The sequence below is a fragment of the Ruditapes philippinarum genome, unplaced genomic scaffold, assembly GCF_026571515.1.
Source record: "Ruditapes philippinarum isolate M1 unplaced genomic scaffold, ASM2657151v2 ctg6959_1_1_1_1, whole genome shotgun sequence".
In the NCBI taxonomy this organism is placed as follows: Eukaryota; Metazoa; Mollusca; class Bivalvia; order Venerida; family Veneridae; genus Ruditapes; species Ruditapes philippinarum.
The window spans coordinates 20,284-42,560 of NW_026860817.1; the positions used below are offsets into that span (position 1 = coordinate 20,284).

The window sequence follows — 22,277 nt, forward strand, 5'->3', positions numbered from 1 at the left end:
TAGCCTTTTTGCAGTCAGAACTGTAATTCTTTAACTTATTTAGTATATTCCCCTTGAACATTTCTATGAATTACAGAGTATATCCAAAATGTTGTGCTCACTTTAATTTTACAGTCAAACCTGTGTTAAAAAAACACCTTTGAATATAGATAACCCTGCAAATAAAGGCCACATTTTGATAACCCTTCATTAATAAAATGTGATAATGTAACCTCCGTATTATGTCCACTTATCTATAAAGATCATTATTTGAGCAGCGTCATGACAAAACCAACATAATGGGTTTGCGACCAGCATGGATCCAGACCAGCCTGCGCATCAGCACAGTCTGATCAGGATCCATGCTGTTCGCTTACCAACTCAATTACAAGTAGAGAAACTGATAGCAAACAGCATGGATCCTGATCAGACTGCGCAGGCTGGTCTGGATCCATGCTGGTCGCAAACCCATTATGTTGGTTTTGTTGTGACGCGGCTCATTTGTCTCCCCCCCTGGCTGGTCTTTCTTCACAGGTTTGACAATTTGACAGCTTTTTTATCATTCCTTACATTTTTTTGTGCTAAAGGTAATATTCATAGATCATTTACATCATTTATTTATATTATACATGAAATTGTTCATATTTAAATTGAAATTGTTCATATTTACATAAAATTGTTTTATATTTATATGAAATTGTTCATATTTACATGAAATTGTTCATATTTACATGAAATTGTTCATATTTACATGAAATTGTTCATATTTACATGAAATTGTTCATATTTACATGAACTTGTGCCTTGTTTGAAGAATCTGTCTATTCAACACTGTGATATCTAGTTTTTTGTCGAATACATTTTTTTAATGAACTAATTGTTTGTTGTGTTTGTAATTTCAACAAAACCAAAACTTATAAAACAGGAAAGGAGATTATTTAACATGTTCAATGTTTTGTACATGTAGTTGTTATTCTTAAAACAGTCACTGTACCTATGGTAGATTATATCTTTTAAGAAATGATTTTTTTTACACAGATTACATAGTATGAATACATAGATACTGTGTCAGTTGGCTTTAGTTTGATTTCTTTGATAACAATAACATAACACGATAGGCCCATGACCCTTCACCAGAGAGGGTTTAAATCCTGTCCTGGAGTTTTGATTGTTTCATGTGAGGAAGCTTTACAGCAAGCTTACAAAAGGTTGGTTGTTGTACTTGGGTGCCTACTCTTGTCTGAATTAATGCAGGAAGAGACACTGAAAGTCTTGTTCCACCAAGAAAGCTGGAAAGTTGCCATTTGACTTCTACAGTGTTGGTTTGACTGAAAATCCAACAAAACAAATAAGGGCATGCTTGTTTGGATGGGTCCAACATGGAAGACATTTATGTCTTGAATTTCTTTTTTGGTCAAGTTCCATACGTCACATCCAGGCAGTAAAGGTCATATGGTGACTATCAAATTTAAATGGTGGAGGGATACCTCAGTCTTTGAACCTCTAACCTTAGTTTAAGCTAGACTGAAAACTTTCTCTATAGCAAAATTCGAAGTCTGTGGCTGGATTCAAACAGACAGCAATAAAGAAAGTTATTCAAAGCCAACAACCTTAATCACATGGACACAGGGGACTGTTGTGTGTTCAAAACCTATCTAAAGTCTAGATAATGAAATTTGAAATTGTAAAAATGCCTTTGGATAAGTTCATTTCACTGCAATAGTGCTCACTTGCAGAATAATTCATAGGCCAACAGCATGAATGTTTCTACTTACTCCTTTATTTCTATTATGGTATTTTTTGTCCAAGATGACATTAAAATATAATATTAGATGTGACATAAAACTATATATGATAGTCAAGGTATTGAAGTATTTGCTAATGAGTGGAGAAAATGTAAAGGTGGCTCGAAAGCTCTGTCAGTAGAGCCTCGGAATGATATTCCCGGGTTCAAGTCCCAATCAGGCAACACATATTCTCACAGTCAGCCTGTGACATGATAAAAGAAGTACACAACATGTCTTTACAAAACATTTTATTTATTCTCAGCTGACATTTATTCTACTTTAAAATGAAGCAAAATATTCAAATACAACAGTTAATTTATTACCTCCCTTTAATAATTTCTTCTCTAGATCAATATATGACCATCTTTTATCCGTCATTTGAATGGTACAAATAGATTATCTTTTTTATTTTTCAGTTTGAAATGCCAGAAATATCTATTGCTCAAGGGTAGTATTGATCAAGTTGTTTTTTCTAGTACCTGTTTACCTGTTAAAATTAACTAATCAAGGGAAGTAACTGATGACTGCAAATAATTTGCCAAAAAGAATGGAAGACAAATGGTGTTGTTATGGCAACGGCTGCCATCATATAATCAACTCTGTACACATTTGATTACACATATGTCTAGCATAATACTACAACCACCTTGAATATTAAAGTGATATTTTTAGGACTCTTAAAACTAAATTAATGAAATTGTTTCTATACAAAAACAAAAACAAATTTACCCACAGAAATGTATTCATATTAATACAATGCAGATGAGAAAATGTATAGATTTTGTTTTTATATATATATCTAAAGAGTTCTTTCCATACTTGAAGAATAATTTATTAATTGTTGATGTTTTCAAATTTAAACTAGGACAAAAATTGAACCCTAAATTTTAGGACTATCAAGTTTTTAAGAATTGCAAACGTTAATCAAAAGGCGTTTAACAGAACATCTAAGCTTTTTACATAAACACTCATTTACACACACTCTCAGTCTTCTAAAGGATTCATATAACCATGTGTAGCAAAATTATGTACATATAAGGCACATGTGTTTGCATAGAAAATAAAGGCACTATTACATAATAGATTAATCCAACTTTATAGTAAATATTTCTTAGAAATGTAGCCATACTTCATCTTGTTTTGATTTTTGCCTCAACATTGTATTCCTCCCAAAGAGGAAGTCTGTGTCTGCGCTTGATTCATGTAGTAAATAAGTCTGTCTTGATTGGAAATGATTGAATAATAACAATGTTCCTAATATTTTGACCAGCTCTTAACTGGTATGTACCAAATTAATACTACTTTGGTCAGATGGTTGTCTTTGGGAGGAATACGGTACCTTCTTCCATGAATAATGTTGTATAGAATTGTATGATTAATTTTAATAGTCTGTATAGAAAAGTCACGCAAAGAAAAGCTCGACTCTATGCCAGTTTTGTACATGGGTTTTGTACATATCGGGCAGTATTGACTAGAAGACACTCAACCATGGTTCAACTTTCAAGCATAATGCATAAAGCATCATTTTGGTAATAGCACCATATGAAATCAGTATATAAAAATTGCTAACTATACACATGTATTTTCAAATAAAGTCTATAATACAATGAAACACATACAGAACAAAAAACAAAATACAGTATATCCCTAAAATAAAGAGATAAATACTTGAATCACAATGGAAGATGTAAATTAAACATACATGACTGAATTCTCAAATTAACTAATGAAAATGTCTATGAAAGAGTATAAAATTTATCAAATTCTCTTTCTCTCAGAAGCTTTACAAATTTTCAAGCCTTTATGGTAATATGATCATGGTTGTAGAGACGCTTTACCTAGAAAATCTCATACACACTTGACAACGACTTATTCTCATTCTAAGATTTCCCGCTTTAAGAGTTTCTGCTAAAGGAGTTCTAAATTGAGCGTTACTATCTATAGTCGCTAGCCAGTAACTCGTTGACGTGGAGTAATAGTTGCACGATCCACGTCCGTGACATTCTATCAGAGGAGTGGCACGGAAATCTTCGAGACAGGAACCAACCGATGCAAGATCAGTACCAGCTCCATCCCCACCAGCACCGGTTCCCTGCAAGAAAGAATCAATTACAAATAAATGAAACAAACAAATATATGAAATAAAAATCTAAATGATATCAAATGATAGAGAAAAGGAACAAAATGTATGTTAAACAATCAGAACTTATTATTTCTAGCAATATTTAATGTTTAAAAATAAATAATTAATTCTACCAGTAAAATATATAAAGACAATTTTATTTAATCATTTTAATTTGACTGAATTCAACTTAAATCTTCTTTTGAATTATATATACTTGTAAAATATTATTTTTGTATCTTACACTTGTAAAGGATTTTTTGTGTATCTTAGACAGTATTGGTTCATGTAACCACGTTTCAACCAAATAAAGTAGTCAAGAAAATATCAACAAGTAAGTGTATTATACCATGAGGAAACTGTATCCAATCCAGAGACCAGTCCAGCCAATAGGACAGTCTGGAATTCTCATTGTCTGACTGTGTACAGCTATTATCTGAAAAAGAGCAAGAAATAATGAAAATCACTTAGAATCAGTCTGGCATTCTCATTGTCTGACTGTGTATAGCTATTATCTGGAAACACAGCAAGAAATAATGAAAATCACTTAGAACAAGTCTGGAACTTTTATTGACTGTGTTCAGTTGTTTTGTTTTTTTTTAAGGATTATTTATAGCACCTCTATCAAGTCTGTAATTTCCAATCTTTTGAATGTAATCCTGAGCTTTTCCTTTTTGATGATTACATTGGGCAATTTCTATGGTTCCTAATGCTATATTAGTTTTTAAGGCATTTTTTTTATATAATCAGTGACATTGATAAGAAAAATTTCCAAAATGCTTAAATCGAACTGTTAATATATCAATTAATGTCAAATGTTTTACCTCGGACGGAGCTTCACAGACCACACATCTGCTGATATACGGCTCAATCTGATTGCCCTCTACAGGGTCCATCATGGCCGTCATTGGCTCGGGCGTGGACAACCAGTAGCTGTAGTCCCCACGCCATGCCACATTACAAACATTGTTGATGTTACAGAACATGAATGGCATAGTGCTAAACCGACGCAGACAACTTCCGGGCTGACCTAGAAAAACAAAAATAAAAAATTTGTATGAAAATTCATTACCTTTCCCTTTTAAAAATCCCTTCATTTATCACATAAGGATCTGGTTATCTTGAATGTTTAAAAAATCATTATAATATAATAAGGAGTGAATTGTAATAATATGAAAGGTCATTTAACTTTTTTGTTAAAGACAAAAATTATTCTGACAGTATATGACAGTCATTCAATAATTTGGTAAGCATTTGTTTGTACAAGCTATAAAGTATATACAAGTGATTTCATTATTTATATCTTATAACAGATACTGACTGAGCTCTTGACATATAAATCGTCACCTTGGTGCAGTAATAGTTTTACTCCCATTGAAATCTAATAGGAGTTAGTATGTTACTGCACTAAGAATGATGGCAAAATGTTTCAAAAACAAATTCTTTATGAGAGTAATCTTAGTTTTTGTAAACATCTGGTGATATCTTAACAAAAATTGCCTTTTAATTTTTCCAATAAAAGGAATAGTATTATAAAATAGTTTTAAACATTTTTTTTTTTTAATTCTCATTTTCATCTGACATTCCTTTTAAGTGGCTCATTAAAAGAAAACAACAATTTTCAGGATTATAATTATTAACATTTAAAAATTCATCATAAGTAGGTATGTTAAGATGGTAGCTATTTAGGAGAATAATGAAGTGTGATTATCACATGCAGATATTATACTATAAGGGAGGTCATGCACTTTGTTATAAAAATCATGATATATAATATAGACTCTTAAGTCAAATGAGCTAGTGAAAAGGAAGAACAAAGGTAAGTTTTTTTCTAAGTAATATTTATCTCTATGGAACAAACCATCAACATCTCCGACTAGGAAGAACTTGCAACCCGGACCCCCCCAAACACACACACACACTGCTATGGGTTCAAATCCCACCAGGAAGTTTGGGAAGATGCTATCCAGCTAGCTTACAGAAGGTAAATGACATCACGTCAAAATATTACCATTGTTACAGAGTCGCAGAAGCGGCAAGGGTATGTGATAAATTCTAATATAAAATGTTTCACCTTTAATTAAATTACATGTATGACAAAATTTCTCTTTTCATGAATGGGTGAAAGTTGGAAAATTTTAAAAATCCCGATTATGCATTTTTTCTATACTTGAACATAGCAAATAGAAGGCTTTCAGGAGACTGAAAATCCTGAACTTCAGGAATAATCCTGAAAACTTTCACCCATGCATACCCATTTAAACCCAACCCCAAAATAAAGTCCAAACAATACCCCAAAAAAATATAAATTTCAACCATTCAATGATTAAAAAAGTTCTGTTTTTAATGAAAGAATGAAATGTAATTAACACAGTACATATAACACATGTATGATCACTGACATCTTTCACGAATATACCTAATTCCTGACCATGAGTCTTTCCGTTACCCTGAACGTAGGCAAACGAATAGCCCTCCCACATCAGGACTGTCCCCTGTGGACATCTCGGCTGGAAACGATTCTGACTATGTCTATAAACACAGCATACAGTAATATATTGTGTACAAATATTGCACACAATCATGTGTAATACTACATAGTGTAAAAATATTACATGCAAGTCTTACACAATGTGTTATGTTAGAATTATTGCATTCATATTTACACTGATCATGCCTTTATTACACATTACTATGCAATACAATGTTAAATCATTATAACTAATTGGATTGTAACATAATACATAAGAATACTTTCTTTCTTATTCCTAACATTAAATCCCCAAAACATTGACCCTAGAGAAGCTCTGAATCTCGCTTAACACTGACCCTAGAGAGTAGCTAACATTGACCCTAGAGAAAAGCTCAAAATCTCTCTTAACATTGACCCTAGAGAAAAGCGCACATTGACCCTAGTAAGCTCAGAATCTCTCATAACATTGACCCTAGAGAAAAGCTCTGAATTTCTCTTAACATTGACCCTAGTGAAGCTCAGAATCTCTCTTACCCTTGACCCTAGAGAAAAGCTCTGAATCTCTCTTAACATTGACCCTAGAGAAAAGCTAACATTGACCCTAGAGAAAAGCTCTGAATCTCTCTTAACCTTGACCCTAGAGAAAAGCTCAAAATCTCTCTTAACATTGACCCTAGAGAAAAGCTCAAAATCTCTCTTAACATTGACCCTAGAGAAAAGCTCAAAATCTCTCTTAAAATTGACCCTAGAGAAAAGCTAACATTGACCCTAGAGAAAAGCTCAAAATCTCTCTTAACATTGACCCTAGAGAAAAGCTCAAAATCTCTCTTAACCTTGACCCTAGAGAAAAGCTCAAAATCTCTCTTAACATTGACCCTAGAGAAAAGCTAACATTGACCCTAGAGAAAAGCTCAAAATCTCTCTTAACATTGACCCTATAGAAAAGCTCAAAATCTCTCTTAACATTGACCCTAGAGAAAAGCTCAAAATCTCTCTTAACATTGACCCTAGTAAGCTCAAAATCTCTCTTAACCTTGACCCTAGAGAAAAGCTCAAATTTCTCTTAACCTTGACCCTAGAGAAAAGCTAACATTGACCCTAGAGAAAAGCTCAAATTTCTCTTAACCTTGACCCCAGGGAAAAGCTCAAAATCTCTCTTAACATTGACCCTAGAGAAAAGCTCAAAATCTCTCTTAACCTTGACCCTAGAGAAAAGCTCAAAATCTCTCTTAACCTTGACCCTACTGAAGCTCTGAATCTCTCTTAACCTACCAGATAAGGATCAAATCTATCTAAAAATCAACAACCGGTACACAATTTTATATCATTAGCTGCAGCAAAATCATCGAAATGAATGATTCAGAAATAAATTGTGATATTGTGCATTAAATTTAATCATATCACTATTCCAAGTTTTTGAATATTTCTTGCAACAAATTGTGAAAATAAATACAGCTATTCTGCTAGTTGTGATGCTTTAGGAAAGACCTTTAAAACTAATTGAAACTACACTCGGATGTTTACACCAAAGTTCTTCTTATATAAAGACCTATATGCAATGTTCAATAAAGTTTCAGCTAGAATATTCAGATGTCTGAGTACAGAATTGATCTGCCCTGTTTTATACAGTCAGCAATGGTAAAATTTGAATAAAATAAAATTGTTTGGATAAAAAAGAAACTAATGAGGGACAGGTACACACACTGATGTTATATCCTTCACTTACATCAGAAGAACATATTCTGTGTATTCTGGAGCAGTTATATCAATCAAACAGCCATGCCTATAAATCAAGCAGAACATCAGCACACATCATGCAAAAAGTACATTTATGCCAGCATGCAGGTGATATGACTAAATCATTATCATGTCTCCCACCAGAATGACCTTTGAGTTTGTATTTTAATTATCTATATCTAAATTAATGACTTATTTTGAGTCATGACTTTTACCTAGATCCTGAGAATGTGCTCGCTGGTTGCCTACAACGTAAGAGAGAGAATATCCGTCCCACACCTTGGCGGTACCCGAGGGACAATCGGGTAGGTATGTCTGCTGGCTATGTCTGTAAAAGTATCGGTACAATGTATCACGTGATCAAACCTGTAAACGGCCGTCTATAAATAGTGCCATTGTAATCTTAGTTTCCATGTTTGTTTTTTACTTTTATACAAGCTAAAAGTCAGTAATTCAGATATACATTCTGCACACCAGAAGTTTCACTGTTTGTCCAAAACTTGTCTTACTTCTTAAAAAAATTGTTGAAAACTTGCCTTACTTCTTAAAAAACCCTGTCTACTTTACCAAATGAAATAAAATCTTAAAATGTTTTGAAGTGTTAAACCCCATTTATATTCAATGAGCAAACTATTAACCTATTTTTCTCCATATACCCCTCAAAAATGTCATAGAATAATCTTCTTTTTAATTTTATTGTTTTCTTTAAGTGAAACAAACCCTTATGGCTTAAAGTTTTGTCAATTTGCAAAAATTCATGACTAATCTCATAAATCAATATTATTAGTTACTTTAAAAGTTTTAAAAAAAATTCTGGAAGAAACCCACATCATACTGGTAATTTATAAAATATTCAAATATCTATTCAATGAAACAATGACGAATTACAAGTATTGAAAATGATTTGAGCTGCGTGACAACAAAACCAACATAATTGGGTTTCGACCAGCATGGATCCAGACCAGCCTGCGCTTCCGTGCATTCTGATCAGGATCCATGCTGTTTGCTTACAAACTCTATTTCAAGTAGGGACACTGATAGCAAACAGCATGGGATCCTGATGCAGACTGCGCAAACCCATTATGTTGGTTTTGACATGACACAGCTCATTTTTATGATCAAAATGAGAGCATTTCAATAGCAAAAAGCATTCAAAAAAAGACATTACCTTTACACATTAAAACATATAATACAGCAAATCAAAATCCAAAATTTACTTCAGCCTGACTGCCAAATATAGACAACACAATTATACATAACTTTAAACTGCCAAATCTTCACATAAAAAGGTTTCCATTTAAACATCAAATATTTCATATAACAAGAGGGCCATGATGGCCCTGAGGTCGCTCACCTGTATATAGGCCCCCAACCCCCAATGTTGCAGGGCCAATTTAACCGAAGGGCTTTCATTTGCACAAACTCAGTAGACACCCATAAAAGATGTTTCATGCTAAAGATCTAAGCTCTAGCTCATTGGGCTTTTTGAAAGAAGATTTTTTTTAAGTTTTAACTATACACATATAGTTAAAAACAATGACACCCCTGGTGCCGGGCCAGTTTTGACCCCAGGGCTTTTATTTGAACAAACTTTGTAGACACTTACTAGACGATGTTTCATGCTTAATATCTAAACTCTAGCTATTTGGGTTTTTTCAAAGAAGATTTTTAAGTTTTTGCTATACACATATAAAGAAAATCAATGACCCCCGGGGCGGGGCCAATTTTGACCCCAGGTCTTGTATTTGAACAAACTTTGTAGACACTCACTAAAAGATGTGTCATGGTTAATATCTTAACTTTAGCTATTTGGGTTTTTTCAAAGAAGATTTTTAAGTTTTTGCTATACACATATAAGGAAAATCAATGACCCCCGGGGCGGTGCCAATTTTGACCCCAGGGCTTTTATTTGAACAAACTTGGTAGACACCTAGAACATGTTTGATGCTAAATATCTTAGCCATAGCTCTTTGAGTTCTTTAAAAGAAGATTTTTTAAGTTTTTACTATATGCATATAGGCAAAATCAATGACCCCTGGGGCGGGGCCAATTTTGACCCCAGGGCTTTTATTTAAACAAACTTGGTAGACACCCATTAGAACATGTTTCATGCTAAATATCTTAGCTCTAGCTCTTTTGGTTCTTTAAAAGAAGATTTCTTAAGTTTTTACTTAATATGCATATAGGGAAAATCAATGACCCCCTGGGGCGGGGCCAATTTTGACCCCAGGGCTTTTATTTGAACAAACTTGGTAGACACTTATTAGAACATGGTTCATGCTAAATATCTTAGCTTTAACTCTTTTGGTTCTTTAAAAGAAGATTTTTTAAGTTTTTACTATATGCATATAGGGAAAATCAATGACCCCCTGGGGCGGGGCCAATTTTGATCCCAGGGCTTTTATTTGAACAAACTTGGTAGACACCTATTAGAACATGTTTGATGCTAAATATCTTAGCCATAGCTCTTTGAGTTCTTTAAAAGAAGATTTTTTAAGTTTTTACTATATGCATATAGGGAAAATCAATGACCCCCCGGGGCAGGGCCAATTTTGACCCCAGGGCTTTTATTTGAACAAACTTGGTAGACACCCATTAGAACATGTTTCATGCTGAATATCTAAGCTGTAGCTCTTTTGGTTCTTTAAAAGAAGATTTCTTAAGTTTTTACTTAATATGCATGTAGGGAAAATCAATGACCCCCTGGGGCGGGGCCAATTTTGACCCCAGGGCTTTTATTTGAACAAACTTGGTAAACACCCATTAGAACATGTTTCATGCTAAATATCTTACCTCTAGCTCTTTTGGTTCTATAAAAGAAGATTTTTTAAGTTTTTACTATATACATAGAGGAAAAATCAATGACCCCCCGGGGGCGGTGCCAATTTTGACCCCAGGGCTTTTATTTGAACAAACTTGGTAGACACCCATTAGAACATGTTTCATGCTAAATATCTTAGGTTTAACTCTTTTGGTTCTTTAAAAGAAGATTTTTTAAGTTTTTACTATATGCATAAAGGGAAAATCAATGACCCCCCTGGGGCGGGGCCAATTTTGACCCCAGGGCTTTTATTTGAACAAACTTGGTAGACACCTATTAGAACATGTTTGATGCTAAATATCTTAGCCATAGCTCTTTGAGTTCTTTAAAAAAGATTTTTTAAGTTTTTACTATATGCATATAGGCAAAATCAATGACCCCCCGGGGCGGGGCCAATTTTGACCCCAGGGCTTTTATTTGAACAAACTTGGTAGACACCCATTAGAACATGTTTCATGCTAAATATCTTAGCTGTAGCTCTTTTGGTTCTTTAAAAGAAGATTTTTTAAGTTTTTACTATATGTATATAGGGAAAATCAATGACCCCCCGGGGCGGGGCCAATTTTGACCCCAGGGCTTTTATTTGAACAAACTTGGTAGACACTCACTAGAAGATGTTTCAAGCCAAATATCTAAGCTCTAGCTCTTATGGTTTTTTAAAAGAAGATATTTAAAGTTTTTTCTTTCGGTTGCCATGGCAACCAGAGTTCTGCATGGAATTAAATTCTTTGAACAATTTTTAAAGGTGACCACCAAAGGAACATTCCTGTGAAGTTTGGATGAAATTGGCTTAGTGGTTTATGAGGAGATGTCATTTAAAGTAAAAGTTTACGGACGGACGGACGGACGGCCGGACGCCGGACGGACGCCGGACGAATAGCGATCACAAAAGCTCACCCTGTCACTTTGTGACAGGTGAGCTAAAAAGCTTTTCATTTGAAAATAAAAAGTTTCATATCAAAAGCTTTCCATTTAACATCAAAAGCTTTCCATTTTGACATCAAAATTTTCATATCAAATGATTTCAATTTCAACATCAAAAGTTTAACCTCAAAAGCTTTCCAATTAACTAAAAAGCTTTTCATTTTAACATCAAAAGTTTCACATCCAATGCTTTCCATTTTCACAACAAAAGTTTCACAGCAAAAGCTTTTTATTAGACTATTAAAAGTTTCATGTCAAAAGCTTTTCATTTTAATGTAAAAAAAGTTTCATATCAAAAGCTTTCCATTTCAACATCAAAAGCCTTCAATGTAACATCAAACTCAAAAGCCTTCAATGTAATATCAAAAGCCTTCTATTTTTAACATCAAAAGTTTCACATCAAAAGCTTTCCATTTTGAAATCAACAGCCTTCTATTTTGAAATCAACAGCCTTCTATTTTGAAATCAACAGCCTTCTATTTTGAAATCAACAACCTTCTTTTTTGACATCAAAGTTATACTGGAGCAGTTTTATCATTGTTTTCTATAAGCCGCGTCACGACAAAACAACATATTGCATTTGCGACCAGCATGGATCCAGACCAGCCTGCGCTACCGCGCATTTTGATCAGGATCCATGCTGTTCGCTTACAAACCCTATAACAAGTAGGGAAACTGATAGCGAACAGCATGGATCCTGATCAGACAGCACGGATGTGCAGGCTGGTCTAGATCCATGCTGGTCGCAAACCCATTATGTTGGTTTTGTCGTGACGCGGCTCAATATCCTTTTTAAATTTTTTACAAAAAGATCATTTTGCATTCATTTTATAGAAGCTTTCAGCAACAATAAACAAGATTAATGTCATGCTGTAATCTGATGTCAAGGCAACAAAATATCAACAAATTACCACTTTTTTCTTATCTTATACCAACATTTAAAAGACACAACCTGAAAAATTCTTTTCTTAACCATTACTTTGACATTCACAAACTTTCAAGTGATCAAAGGGTATCACATATACACACAAAAAGTGCAACACACTTATGTATTTTGAATAGTCAATTCTATAATAAAAATATTTTTCAAGTAAATACTGTTGAATCATAAAAGACTGGAACAACATTTGGTGTTAACATAATTTATTCTGTTCCATTGTGTAGGAAGCTATAAGCTTATAGTCCAATCCTGGAACCAACCAGTACTGAGCAATGAATGTTAAGTTTTCTTGCTCAATGAAACAACGGCTTGTCCTAACGGGTTTCAAAGCACACGGCTAGAGATCATTTAATTTAATTTAGATTGTATGAGAACAATCATGTTTGTGGTGGAAATTTTTACATACATTACAGGTTGTACTATGTACACAACTGGTTGTACATGAAAAAGAATTTATGTTATAGTAGTGAAACATTTGATTATAAAAAAATGAAGAAAAAATAATCAACTCAGTTATTTGTCCTTTGTTTCAATAAGTACAATTAAATTCATCAAAAGAAAAATTACCTTGCAAAGAAAAGGCCTGGACCGCCAGTGGCGGCACCATCCGAACCTGGCAGACCTGCATCACCCGGTGGGCCGGTATTACCATTACGTCCCTGTAACCCAGGGAAACCGTCGTCACCTTGTTCTCCCTTTACCCCTTTAGGTCCATCCTCCCCTTGGAAACCACGGACACCCTTCTCGCCTGGTAAACCATCTAAACCTCGTAAACCTACAGGGGGGAATATATCAGATAGATAAATATCACATATAAGAAATATGACACCCATAGAACAGAAAGTGATTTAGCCTTTGCCACCATGCCCATTAGCGCAGACTGGTCCCAACTAGTGCAGTCTTTCCCAAGCCTCTTTAATTAGTAGTTTAAATTATTTTTTTATTTCGACAATGAAATCCCTTTTTTTTTTGGTTGTTCTTAACCTTTAAAGGGAGACAAATCTATTTCACAAATTCAGCAGTTTAATGGTTTAAAAACATCAATCTGTAAAACTAACTCCTCTTAAGTGAAGAATTTAATTTAACATTTATTTCTGAAATGAAAAATGTCCGGTTAATAGACAGGTTCTTATGTAGACCAGAATTATTGTTACATAAACAGACAAATTGTATTGTTCTACAAATAGACAAGATCAATAGTTGTTATATGGAATTAAGCAAATGGGAGTTTTTCCAAGCTTATTCTGAAGTACAAACTTTTACTGTTATAGATTCACAAAGCGCTACTGCCGTTTACAAACAATTAGTCAACCTGTTGCACTAAATATGCGACGTCATTATAGGCTTACCATGTGACATAATGACTGGAGCTAGATAAGTTTATTCGGCAAGGCTTTATCCAGCTGATAGCAGTAGAGGAATAAATTAGCCGCAGTCTGATCAGGATCCATGCCGTTCGCTTACAAACCCTTAACAAGTAGAGAAACTGACAGCAAACAGCATGAATCCTGATCAGACTGCGCAGATGCGCAGGCTGGTCTGGATCCATGCTGGTCGCAAACCCATTATGTTGGTTTTGTTGTGACACGGCTCAAATATTGTTTCAAGAAATAAATAGAATTTATTGCTGTACTGCTGTATATTTATATAAATAGACCGGATTTATTACTTGTGCAGCACTTACCAGGTTGTCCCTTGATGCCGTCTAATCCACGAAATCCCTGCCTACCACGATCACCCTTCTGTCCGAAGTGAATCTGCGTAATTTCTCCAAGGAATGGATCCCCAGGTGCTCCCTTCATACCTGTCCAACATACATAAAACAAAACACTAATTATATGATAAACAATGACAATATAACTCACCTGTATGACACTTTGATAGCATTTCACACAACAGTGTTCATATTAACAAGCAGTTCAAGTTGAATAGCTGAAAAAACTCCAGTACTGCTCTGCAAACTATTTGCAGTCACAAGGTGGTTTTGTAAATTTTTAGCTATCATGGATCGAAAAAGCAAACTTCACCACGTCACCAGTGTCCATGTATTTAACTGAATAGTTTATTTCTGTGTGTCCTTTTCTGGTTGAAATATTGCCTTTAATATTGATATGATAGCAGCATAGTCTGCCATCTTTGACCTAAAATCACCTTCCCTATCACCCGAAGTCCTGCCATTACCTTAAAGCTCTGCCATGGGTCCTTAAAGATGCTATCTATAGTTACTGAATTTTTCACAAAGGCAAAGAAGGAAATTTTAAACCAATGAACAGAATTTTCCTAATCATTGCATGATGTAAAAGATTTATATGAATCAGAACTGAAAAAGATGTTTGAGAAAAAAAACAAAAAAAAAACATTTAAGTGAATTTTAATTGAGATACTTTTTTTGAAAAAAAAATAAATAAATAAATAAATGAAATAAAATAAATAAAAACAAGAAACATGGCAATGCCATGAAACCAGGTTTTCAATTATCACCATTGTAGATAAATATGTTGAAGTTGAAATACAAATACAAGCAACAAACAATGTAACTATGTGCAATGTAAATCATGATTAATGTAGGAGGAATCACACACAGAAGAATTGTTCACTATATATTCTGTATAAGGGAAAAAAACAAAGGGCCATAATTAGGTAAAAAATTATCCAATCACAAAACCCCGACACTATGCGCCAAGGCACTTGATGAAAAAGCTTTTGTGAAAGTAAGATCAAAATCCATTGAGAAATGTAGGAGTTGAGCATAGAAGAAATTGTTCATTATATATTCTGTACAAGGAAAAAAAACAAAGGGCCATAATTAGGTCAAATATTATCCAATCACAAAATCCCGACACTATGCGCCAGGGCACTTGATAACAAAGCTTCTGTGAAAGTTTGGTCAAAATACGTTGAGAAATGTAGGAGGAGTTGCGCACAGAAGAAATTATTCACTATAAATTCTATATAAGGAAAAAAAACAAAGGGCCATAATAAGGTCAAATATTATCCAATCACAAAATCCCGACAATATGCGCCAGGGCACTTGATAACAAAGCTTCTGTGAAAGTTTGGTTAAAATACGTTGAGAAATGTAGGAGGAGTTGTGCACAGAAGAAATTATTCACTATAAATTCTATATAAGGAAAAAAAACAAAGGGCCATAATTAGGTCAAATATTATCCAATCATAAAACCATGACAATATGCGCCAGGGCACTTGATGAAAAAAAGCTTCTGTGAAAGTTTCGTCAAAATCCATTGAGAAATATAGGAGGAGTTGCGCACAGAAGATATTGTTTACGCCCGCCTGCCCGCCCGTCGACATACCTCAGTCTAATAACCAGTTTTTTACTTCGGAAAACCTGGTTAACAACCAAAAAATTGGGGGCACAGTCCTACTTTTTGAGATAAATGCCAAAGAAAGTGAGTTTTGCTTGTTTAAGGCCAGTCTCGTATATAAATTACCTTCTCAGATAATAAAACTGAGCCGCGTCACGACAAAACCAACGTAATGCGTTAGCGACAAGCATTGATCCAGACCAGCCTATAACAAGTAGAGAAGCTGATAGCGAACAGCATAGATCCTGATCAGACTGAGCAGATTTGCAGGCTGGTCTTGATAATCCATGCTGGTCGCAAACCCATTATGTTGGTTTTGTCATGGCACGGCTCAAAAGTATTGATTGTTCTATATAATATCACCATTACAAGCATATATTATTATATGAGATACTGACCTCTAGAGCCATTGTCTCCTCTTAAACCGTAGAATCCATCCAAGCCATCGTTTCCCCTCATACCTTGCAGACCAGGTAACCCTGGTAACCCATCTTCACCACGTTCTCCCTCAACTCCGGGGAACCCTGACAAACCACGATCACCCTGAAATATATACATTAATAATGTCAATAATTTACTTTTAAATTTATACACCAATAGTGTATATTATAATATTGATAGAATATCATTATACAAATGTAGAAACACTGATTGAATCTGTGGCGTTTTGTCATTGTTTTTAATTATTCATAGTTAATATGATAGCAAAAATAAAATATTGATGTTACAATTTCATATGCATTTCTGTTTGATATCCTTAAACTATTTTGACTTCACATGTTCAAATATACAGTAAACCTTCTAATCCGGAAACCTTTCAAGTCTGAACTTTTCTTCTGGTTTGGACAAGTTTCAGATTAGGCAGGTTCCACTGTACATAAATATTGCCAATCATTGATTTTTTCAAAGTGATATGTATGCTAGTTTTTTCACTGCTCAGTTGAGCTGAATTAGTTTTATACTTCAAAAGATTGACATTCATAATGTGATTTATCAACAATTGATAAAGGAAAATAAAAAAACTATCTAAAACTAAAAAAGGCTGCCCCACTATTTTCATAGATTGCACTTTGCTGATCAAACCCCAAAGGCAATTTATAAAAAATTTCCTTGGGTAACATGGTTTATTTATTATCTTTGTATATTAAATTACACAATTGTAAAATATTATAGCAAAATGTCAAATTATTTTCACTAAAACGATTACATTTGCAATTTATATGTCAATGGGCACAAGGTCACTTTAATATCTATGCCAATATTCAAAATCAAACCAAAGTAACAATGTATCCAACACATCATACTGAAAAGATGTTTTTCAGGGGCTAAAAATTACCAACTTGTGTAATATTGATTAAGGTATCTTAAATAAATTTTTACTGCTCAAATTTATTTTCAAACTGTTCTTCAAAACAATATGAAAAAAATCAACTGACCGGGAAGCCCTTAAAGCCTCGTGGTCCGTCTCTACCGAGACCGCCTTGCTCGCCGTTATAGCCTGGTTCTCCCTTCATACCATCTAAACCAAACAATCCTGGCCTTCCTGGGAAACCCTTTTCACCATTTTGACCTACAATACAATACATTATATTTAATTTCGTTTTGTATGATAATAATAGGAAATATCTAAAAGTAGAGACAGCATTTGAGCCACCTCATGACAAAACCAAAGTAATGCATTTGCGATCAGCATGGATCCAGACCAGCCGCACAGTCTGATCAGAATCCATGCTGTTCACTATCAGTTTCACTTCTTGTAATAGGGTTTGTTATTGAACAGCATGGATCCTGATCAGGATCCATACTGGTCGCAAACACATTACATTAGTTTTATCGTGACACAGCTCATTTTATTTTGCATGGCAAAAAATTACAGCTGCTCAGATTACTGTAAAAGGACTTTTTTTAGCTTACTTTTTTAATGAATAGTCTACATTTCAGATTTGTGTATTTTTTATAGAGGCATCCATTTTGACTCTCTTTCCAAGTATTTTTAGAACAGATTGAAGCAATTTAATTGGCTCTTTTCAATTGTAATTAACAAATCGATTTCTGTTTTTTTTTAAATAACTGTTATCCAATCAGTTGTAAATTCATTGTCTGTAAATGAAAAATGAACAAGTCTATTTAAGATATTAAGAATTTAACAATGCTTAAAATTGACGTTTAAGCCACTGAATACACTGAACTTCAATAATATACTGACCAGATCAGGGAAATAAAATCAATCCCACCTGCATCTGTGTGGAAAACTCATCAGTTTCTATCCTTAAAGCTGCTCTCTCAAAATATTTTTAAAAAATTGACATTTCTAAAATTCCTACTGGTTACTTCTCAATGTCCTTTACGTAAAATGAGAATTCAGTAGCTGTGTGTGTAGTTCTTCAACACGAGATGATGTTTTACAGAGTTTATTTCAAACAGGGAAATAGATGGGCAACAAACCTGGCAATCCTGACAGTCCATCCAACCCTCTCATTCCCTTGGCACCACCATAGCTATACCCGTCCTCTCCACGGATACCCGTCAGACCTGGTAACCCATCTAGTCCAGTTTCACCTACATACCCATCCAGACCGGGCAGTCCCGGCAAACCATTCGGTCCACGATCTCCGGGCAAGCCAGGTAGTCCTACAACAAGTTGAGGATATTAAAGGAGTTAAGGTTAAATACTGAATCTATTAAATGAATTGAATAAATAGATGATATGAATGAGTGTAGATTTAATACTTAATTTATTGAACTAGTTGAATTCCAGTCTCTGGTGATTACAATAAATTTAGTATTGAATCTACATGAATATAATATACTTTTTGTCACATATATAACTGTTTAAAAAGAGTTATTTTTCATTGACTCGCCCATAGTGTAACACTAATATTAGCACGCTATGTTTATATATAACGCAAATGATGTCATACCAAAGTGTTATTGTATCATAGTTTTGAGACCTGTCTGTTGATAATGTGTCTGAGTTAAATCGTATACATATACATGCACAGTGCATTAACTGGAGTGCAGGTATTAGTTACCCGCACTCCAGAGTATGCCTATTGATTGGCTCATTTTTGCTGGGGTTTACATATTGTGACGGCAGAGAAAGGGAAAGCGATAGAAATATCATATTCAGATGCTTGTTCATTGGTTACTTTTTCTGGGTTTTCATATTGTGACAACAGGGAACGTGATTTTATGTTGGACTATGATACAAAAGAGTACAAATCAGATAGCCTCATGATTCGATGCTCTTTCTATTACATACACTACTGGTTGGGGACCACCAAAACCGGACAACCACCAAACCCGGACGGCCCTGAAAATGCTTAACTTAGTATTTTCTTTGTTCAGTGGTTGTCGCTCACTTTTTTATCAACAATAAGTGCATGTTTCTTTTAAAATTAAGTAAATAGATTTATTTCAACCTCCGTAAATGGTAATATTTTAATGTCTATTTCAAGAATGTTGAAGTTGAAATTCGGGGGTCAAGAAAGCAATGCCTGACCTCATATTCCAGCTATAATCATTTGCAGAGTGAATAATAGAATATCCAAAACTTCAGCATTTGTTGCTGACATATTGCATATCATGATACAAATCAAAAATCAAAACACCCAAGCTTTTATCTGAATTAAATCACATCATGTACATATATGTCCGGACACATGGTACTGTAGTGTAGACAATTTAGGTAACTTTGAAACCCTCCTTGTCGAGCCTCAGATATAAGTGTCAATACAATCGGAAATAAACAAACTAGTTTGTTAGTTAGGAGAATAACCCAGCTGAACTGTGTCAAATTGTTTGGCCTCTAGGTTAAAAATTATGAAATCTGTACGGAAAAATGTCCCTAAAGTGTCCGGTTGATGGTCCCCGACCAGTAGTATAATATTATTTCCATTAAATGGCTTTATTACACTCCTGCGCCATGATTTATGTGATAAACACAAATATAATATATTTAAAATCACTTTTAAACTAATTATTTCTCTAAAGGAACAAATGTCCACTGAAGCATTTTTCTTAATACATCTTAAGTATAATTATAATGGACATACATGTACATGGTTGAGCCAAAAGATATATCAACATTACCAAAGGTCCTTCCCTAATCTTAATAGAAACTAATTACCTAAAGATATCTTACCTAAACTTATCTTACGAAAATTATTAAACCCAAAATATCATTTCCTTTAAATTTTTCCCTTAAAAAAAAATTTTTACAAAAGTGTGGGAATTTTTGAATTTTTTTTTAGAAAAAAATTTCTAATTTTGAGATAGGGGCTTCATAAAAAAACTCCCCTAAGGGCCAAGAAATTAAAAAATTAAAATTTTCAAATCTTTCAAAATCAAGTGTTTTAACTAAATGGGGAAAATTTGGAAAAATATTTAAAAGAAAATATATTTTAGAATTAAAGATAAAATTGTTTTATGTGTGACTATTAGCAGAATTATTTTCTATCCCCAAAATGTCCAAAAAAAAACCCCAGTGAGTCCCCTTTTAAGTTATTTGAATAAAAGAATAGGGGTTTTACCTTCAGGGTTTTCCCAGGGTCCCGGGGAAACCATCATACCACATCCCCTTTTAACAAAATAATAAAAAAAATTTCAGTAAAATTAATTTTACAGCGACCCAATTAAAATAAAAATCCCGAACCCGGGGAAACATAATTCGATTAAACGACACAAATTAAATAATCCCGGAAATTGGGAAACATAGATTTTTAGTTTGAAACGAAAACCCAAATTTAAAAAACCCCCCGGAAATTTAAACATAATTTTCGTAACGACACAATTAAAAACTCCCGCAATTGGGAAAACAAAAAATTTTTGTTTGACAAAACAATTTAAAAACCCCCTTAATTGGGAAAAATAAAATTTTTAGCCCCCCACTAATTTTGCTGTTAAAAAAAAAACCCAAAAAAGTCACCCAATTTTCATTTTTGTTAAAAAGTATCATTTTAAAAACAAAATTCCCCCATTTAAACTGTAACGTTTAAAATTTGTTTCTTTCCAGGAAAAAAAACCAATAAAATTTTGATTTCTGAAAAACATTAATTTTGATTTAAACAAAAAACCCCTTTTACCTTCCCAAACAAATTTCAAATATTTTTGTAAATTTTTAAATTTCCCTTTTAATCAAAAAAAGAAAATAAGTTTGGTTTTCTTTTCAAATGTACACAAATAACCTAATTTGTTTTTTTTTTTAAAAAATTTTTCACGAAAACCTTTGGGATTTCCTTTTTAACCAATAAGCCCGGGAAATCCAGGGAAAAACCTGGTACTCCAACCCTAAACCCTCTTTTCCATTAGGGCCCGGCAAACCGGGGTAAACCGGTTTTCCCCCTTTTCGCCCCTCTTCCACCCAAATCCCCCTCTCACCTGAGGACCCTTTATTCCCTTCCATTCCAAAAATTCCCTTTACGCCAGGGAAAACCAAACTTCCCCCACTTCCCCCTCGACGACCAGGCTCACCCGGGGTACCATTTTAAACCCGGCTCTCCCCTTTAAAAACCCCAAATCCCGGCGCCAAATAAGCCCCTCCCTATCCCATTTAAAAAACATTTTGACATATTAAAAATTTTTAATCAAATTTTAACCCCCAAAAAATTTTTATACCAGTAAATTACAGTTTCAAATTTTATAAACCAATTTCATTCACCAAATACAACTAACAGTCCCAAAAAAAATAATTTTTCAATACTGGGATAAAATACAAAAATTTAAAAAAAGCCTTTAAATACCCCCACAAAAATTAACCAGTTCAACAAACAGTGCCCTGTTTGATGTTTTCCCACAACACATAAAATTTAAAAAAATAAGTATCCAAATGTTAAACTTGGGGCAGAAAGGGCAGATGACAGAGGAAATTTATCCCAAAATGTGGGCTCCCCAAAAATTAACAGGGACACAAAAAAAAAAAGAAAACAAAAAAACTCATAAAAATTTGCTTTTTGTTTTTTTAAAAATTTAAAAACTAAAAAATCAAATTACTCCCCGCCCTTTTGTCCCCGGGGAAACCTGGGAACCATCCTCTCCCCTTTCTCCTTTAAAAAACCCCGGGTTTTTCCCGGTTCCCCTTTTCACCCCTCCTTTCCATTAAAGCCATTTTCTTTTTTCTTTATTCCAAACAAATCCTGAAAAAAAACAAAATTTTTAAAAAAACAGTTT

General features: G+C 34.0%; 1 protein-coding gene and 1 long non-coding RNA gene across 3 annotated transcripts; both read right to left on the minus strand.

The window, feature by feature from the left end:
- Window positions 1–1,997: 1,997 nt before the first annotated feature.
- On the minus strand, window positions 1,998–18,765 carry LOC132713463 (collagen alpha-2(IV) chain-like). Of its 2 annotated transcripts, none has more exons than XM_060696072.1 (9): window positions 18,555–18,765; window positions 17,546–17,679; window positions 16,508–16,652; window positions 14,468–14,587; window positions 13,351–13,558; window positions 6,308–6,420; window positions 4,713–4,918; window positions 4,238–4,324; window positions 1,998–3,858 (listed from the first exon to the last, which is right to left on the minus strand). In XM_060696072.1, the coding sequence occupies exons 1-9, from the start codon at window positions 18,586–18,588 to the stop codon at window positions 3,601–3,603; spliced, it is 1,305 nt and encodes a 434-aa protein (XP_060552055.1). In that variant the 5' UTR covers window positions 18,589–18,765; the 3' UTR covers window positions 1,998–3,600. The 2 variants fall into 2 exon arrangements, with proteins under 2 accessions (XP_060552055.1, XP_060552054.1); XM_060696071.1 differs by lacking the exon at window positions 6,308–6,420 and adding an exon at window positions 8,314–8,426.
- On the minus strand, window positions 9,880–11,840 carry LOC132713462 (uncharacterized). Its single transcript, XR_009623452.1, has 2 exons — window positions 10,525–11,840; window positions 9,880–10,028 (listed from the first exon to the last, which is right to left on the minus strand). It is a non-coding gene; the product is annotated as an uncharacterized LOC132713462 (long non-coding RNA).
- Window positions 18,766–22,277: the final 3,512 nt, after the last annotated feature.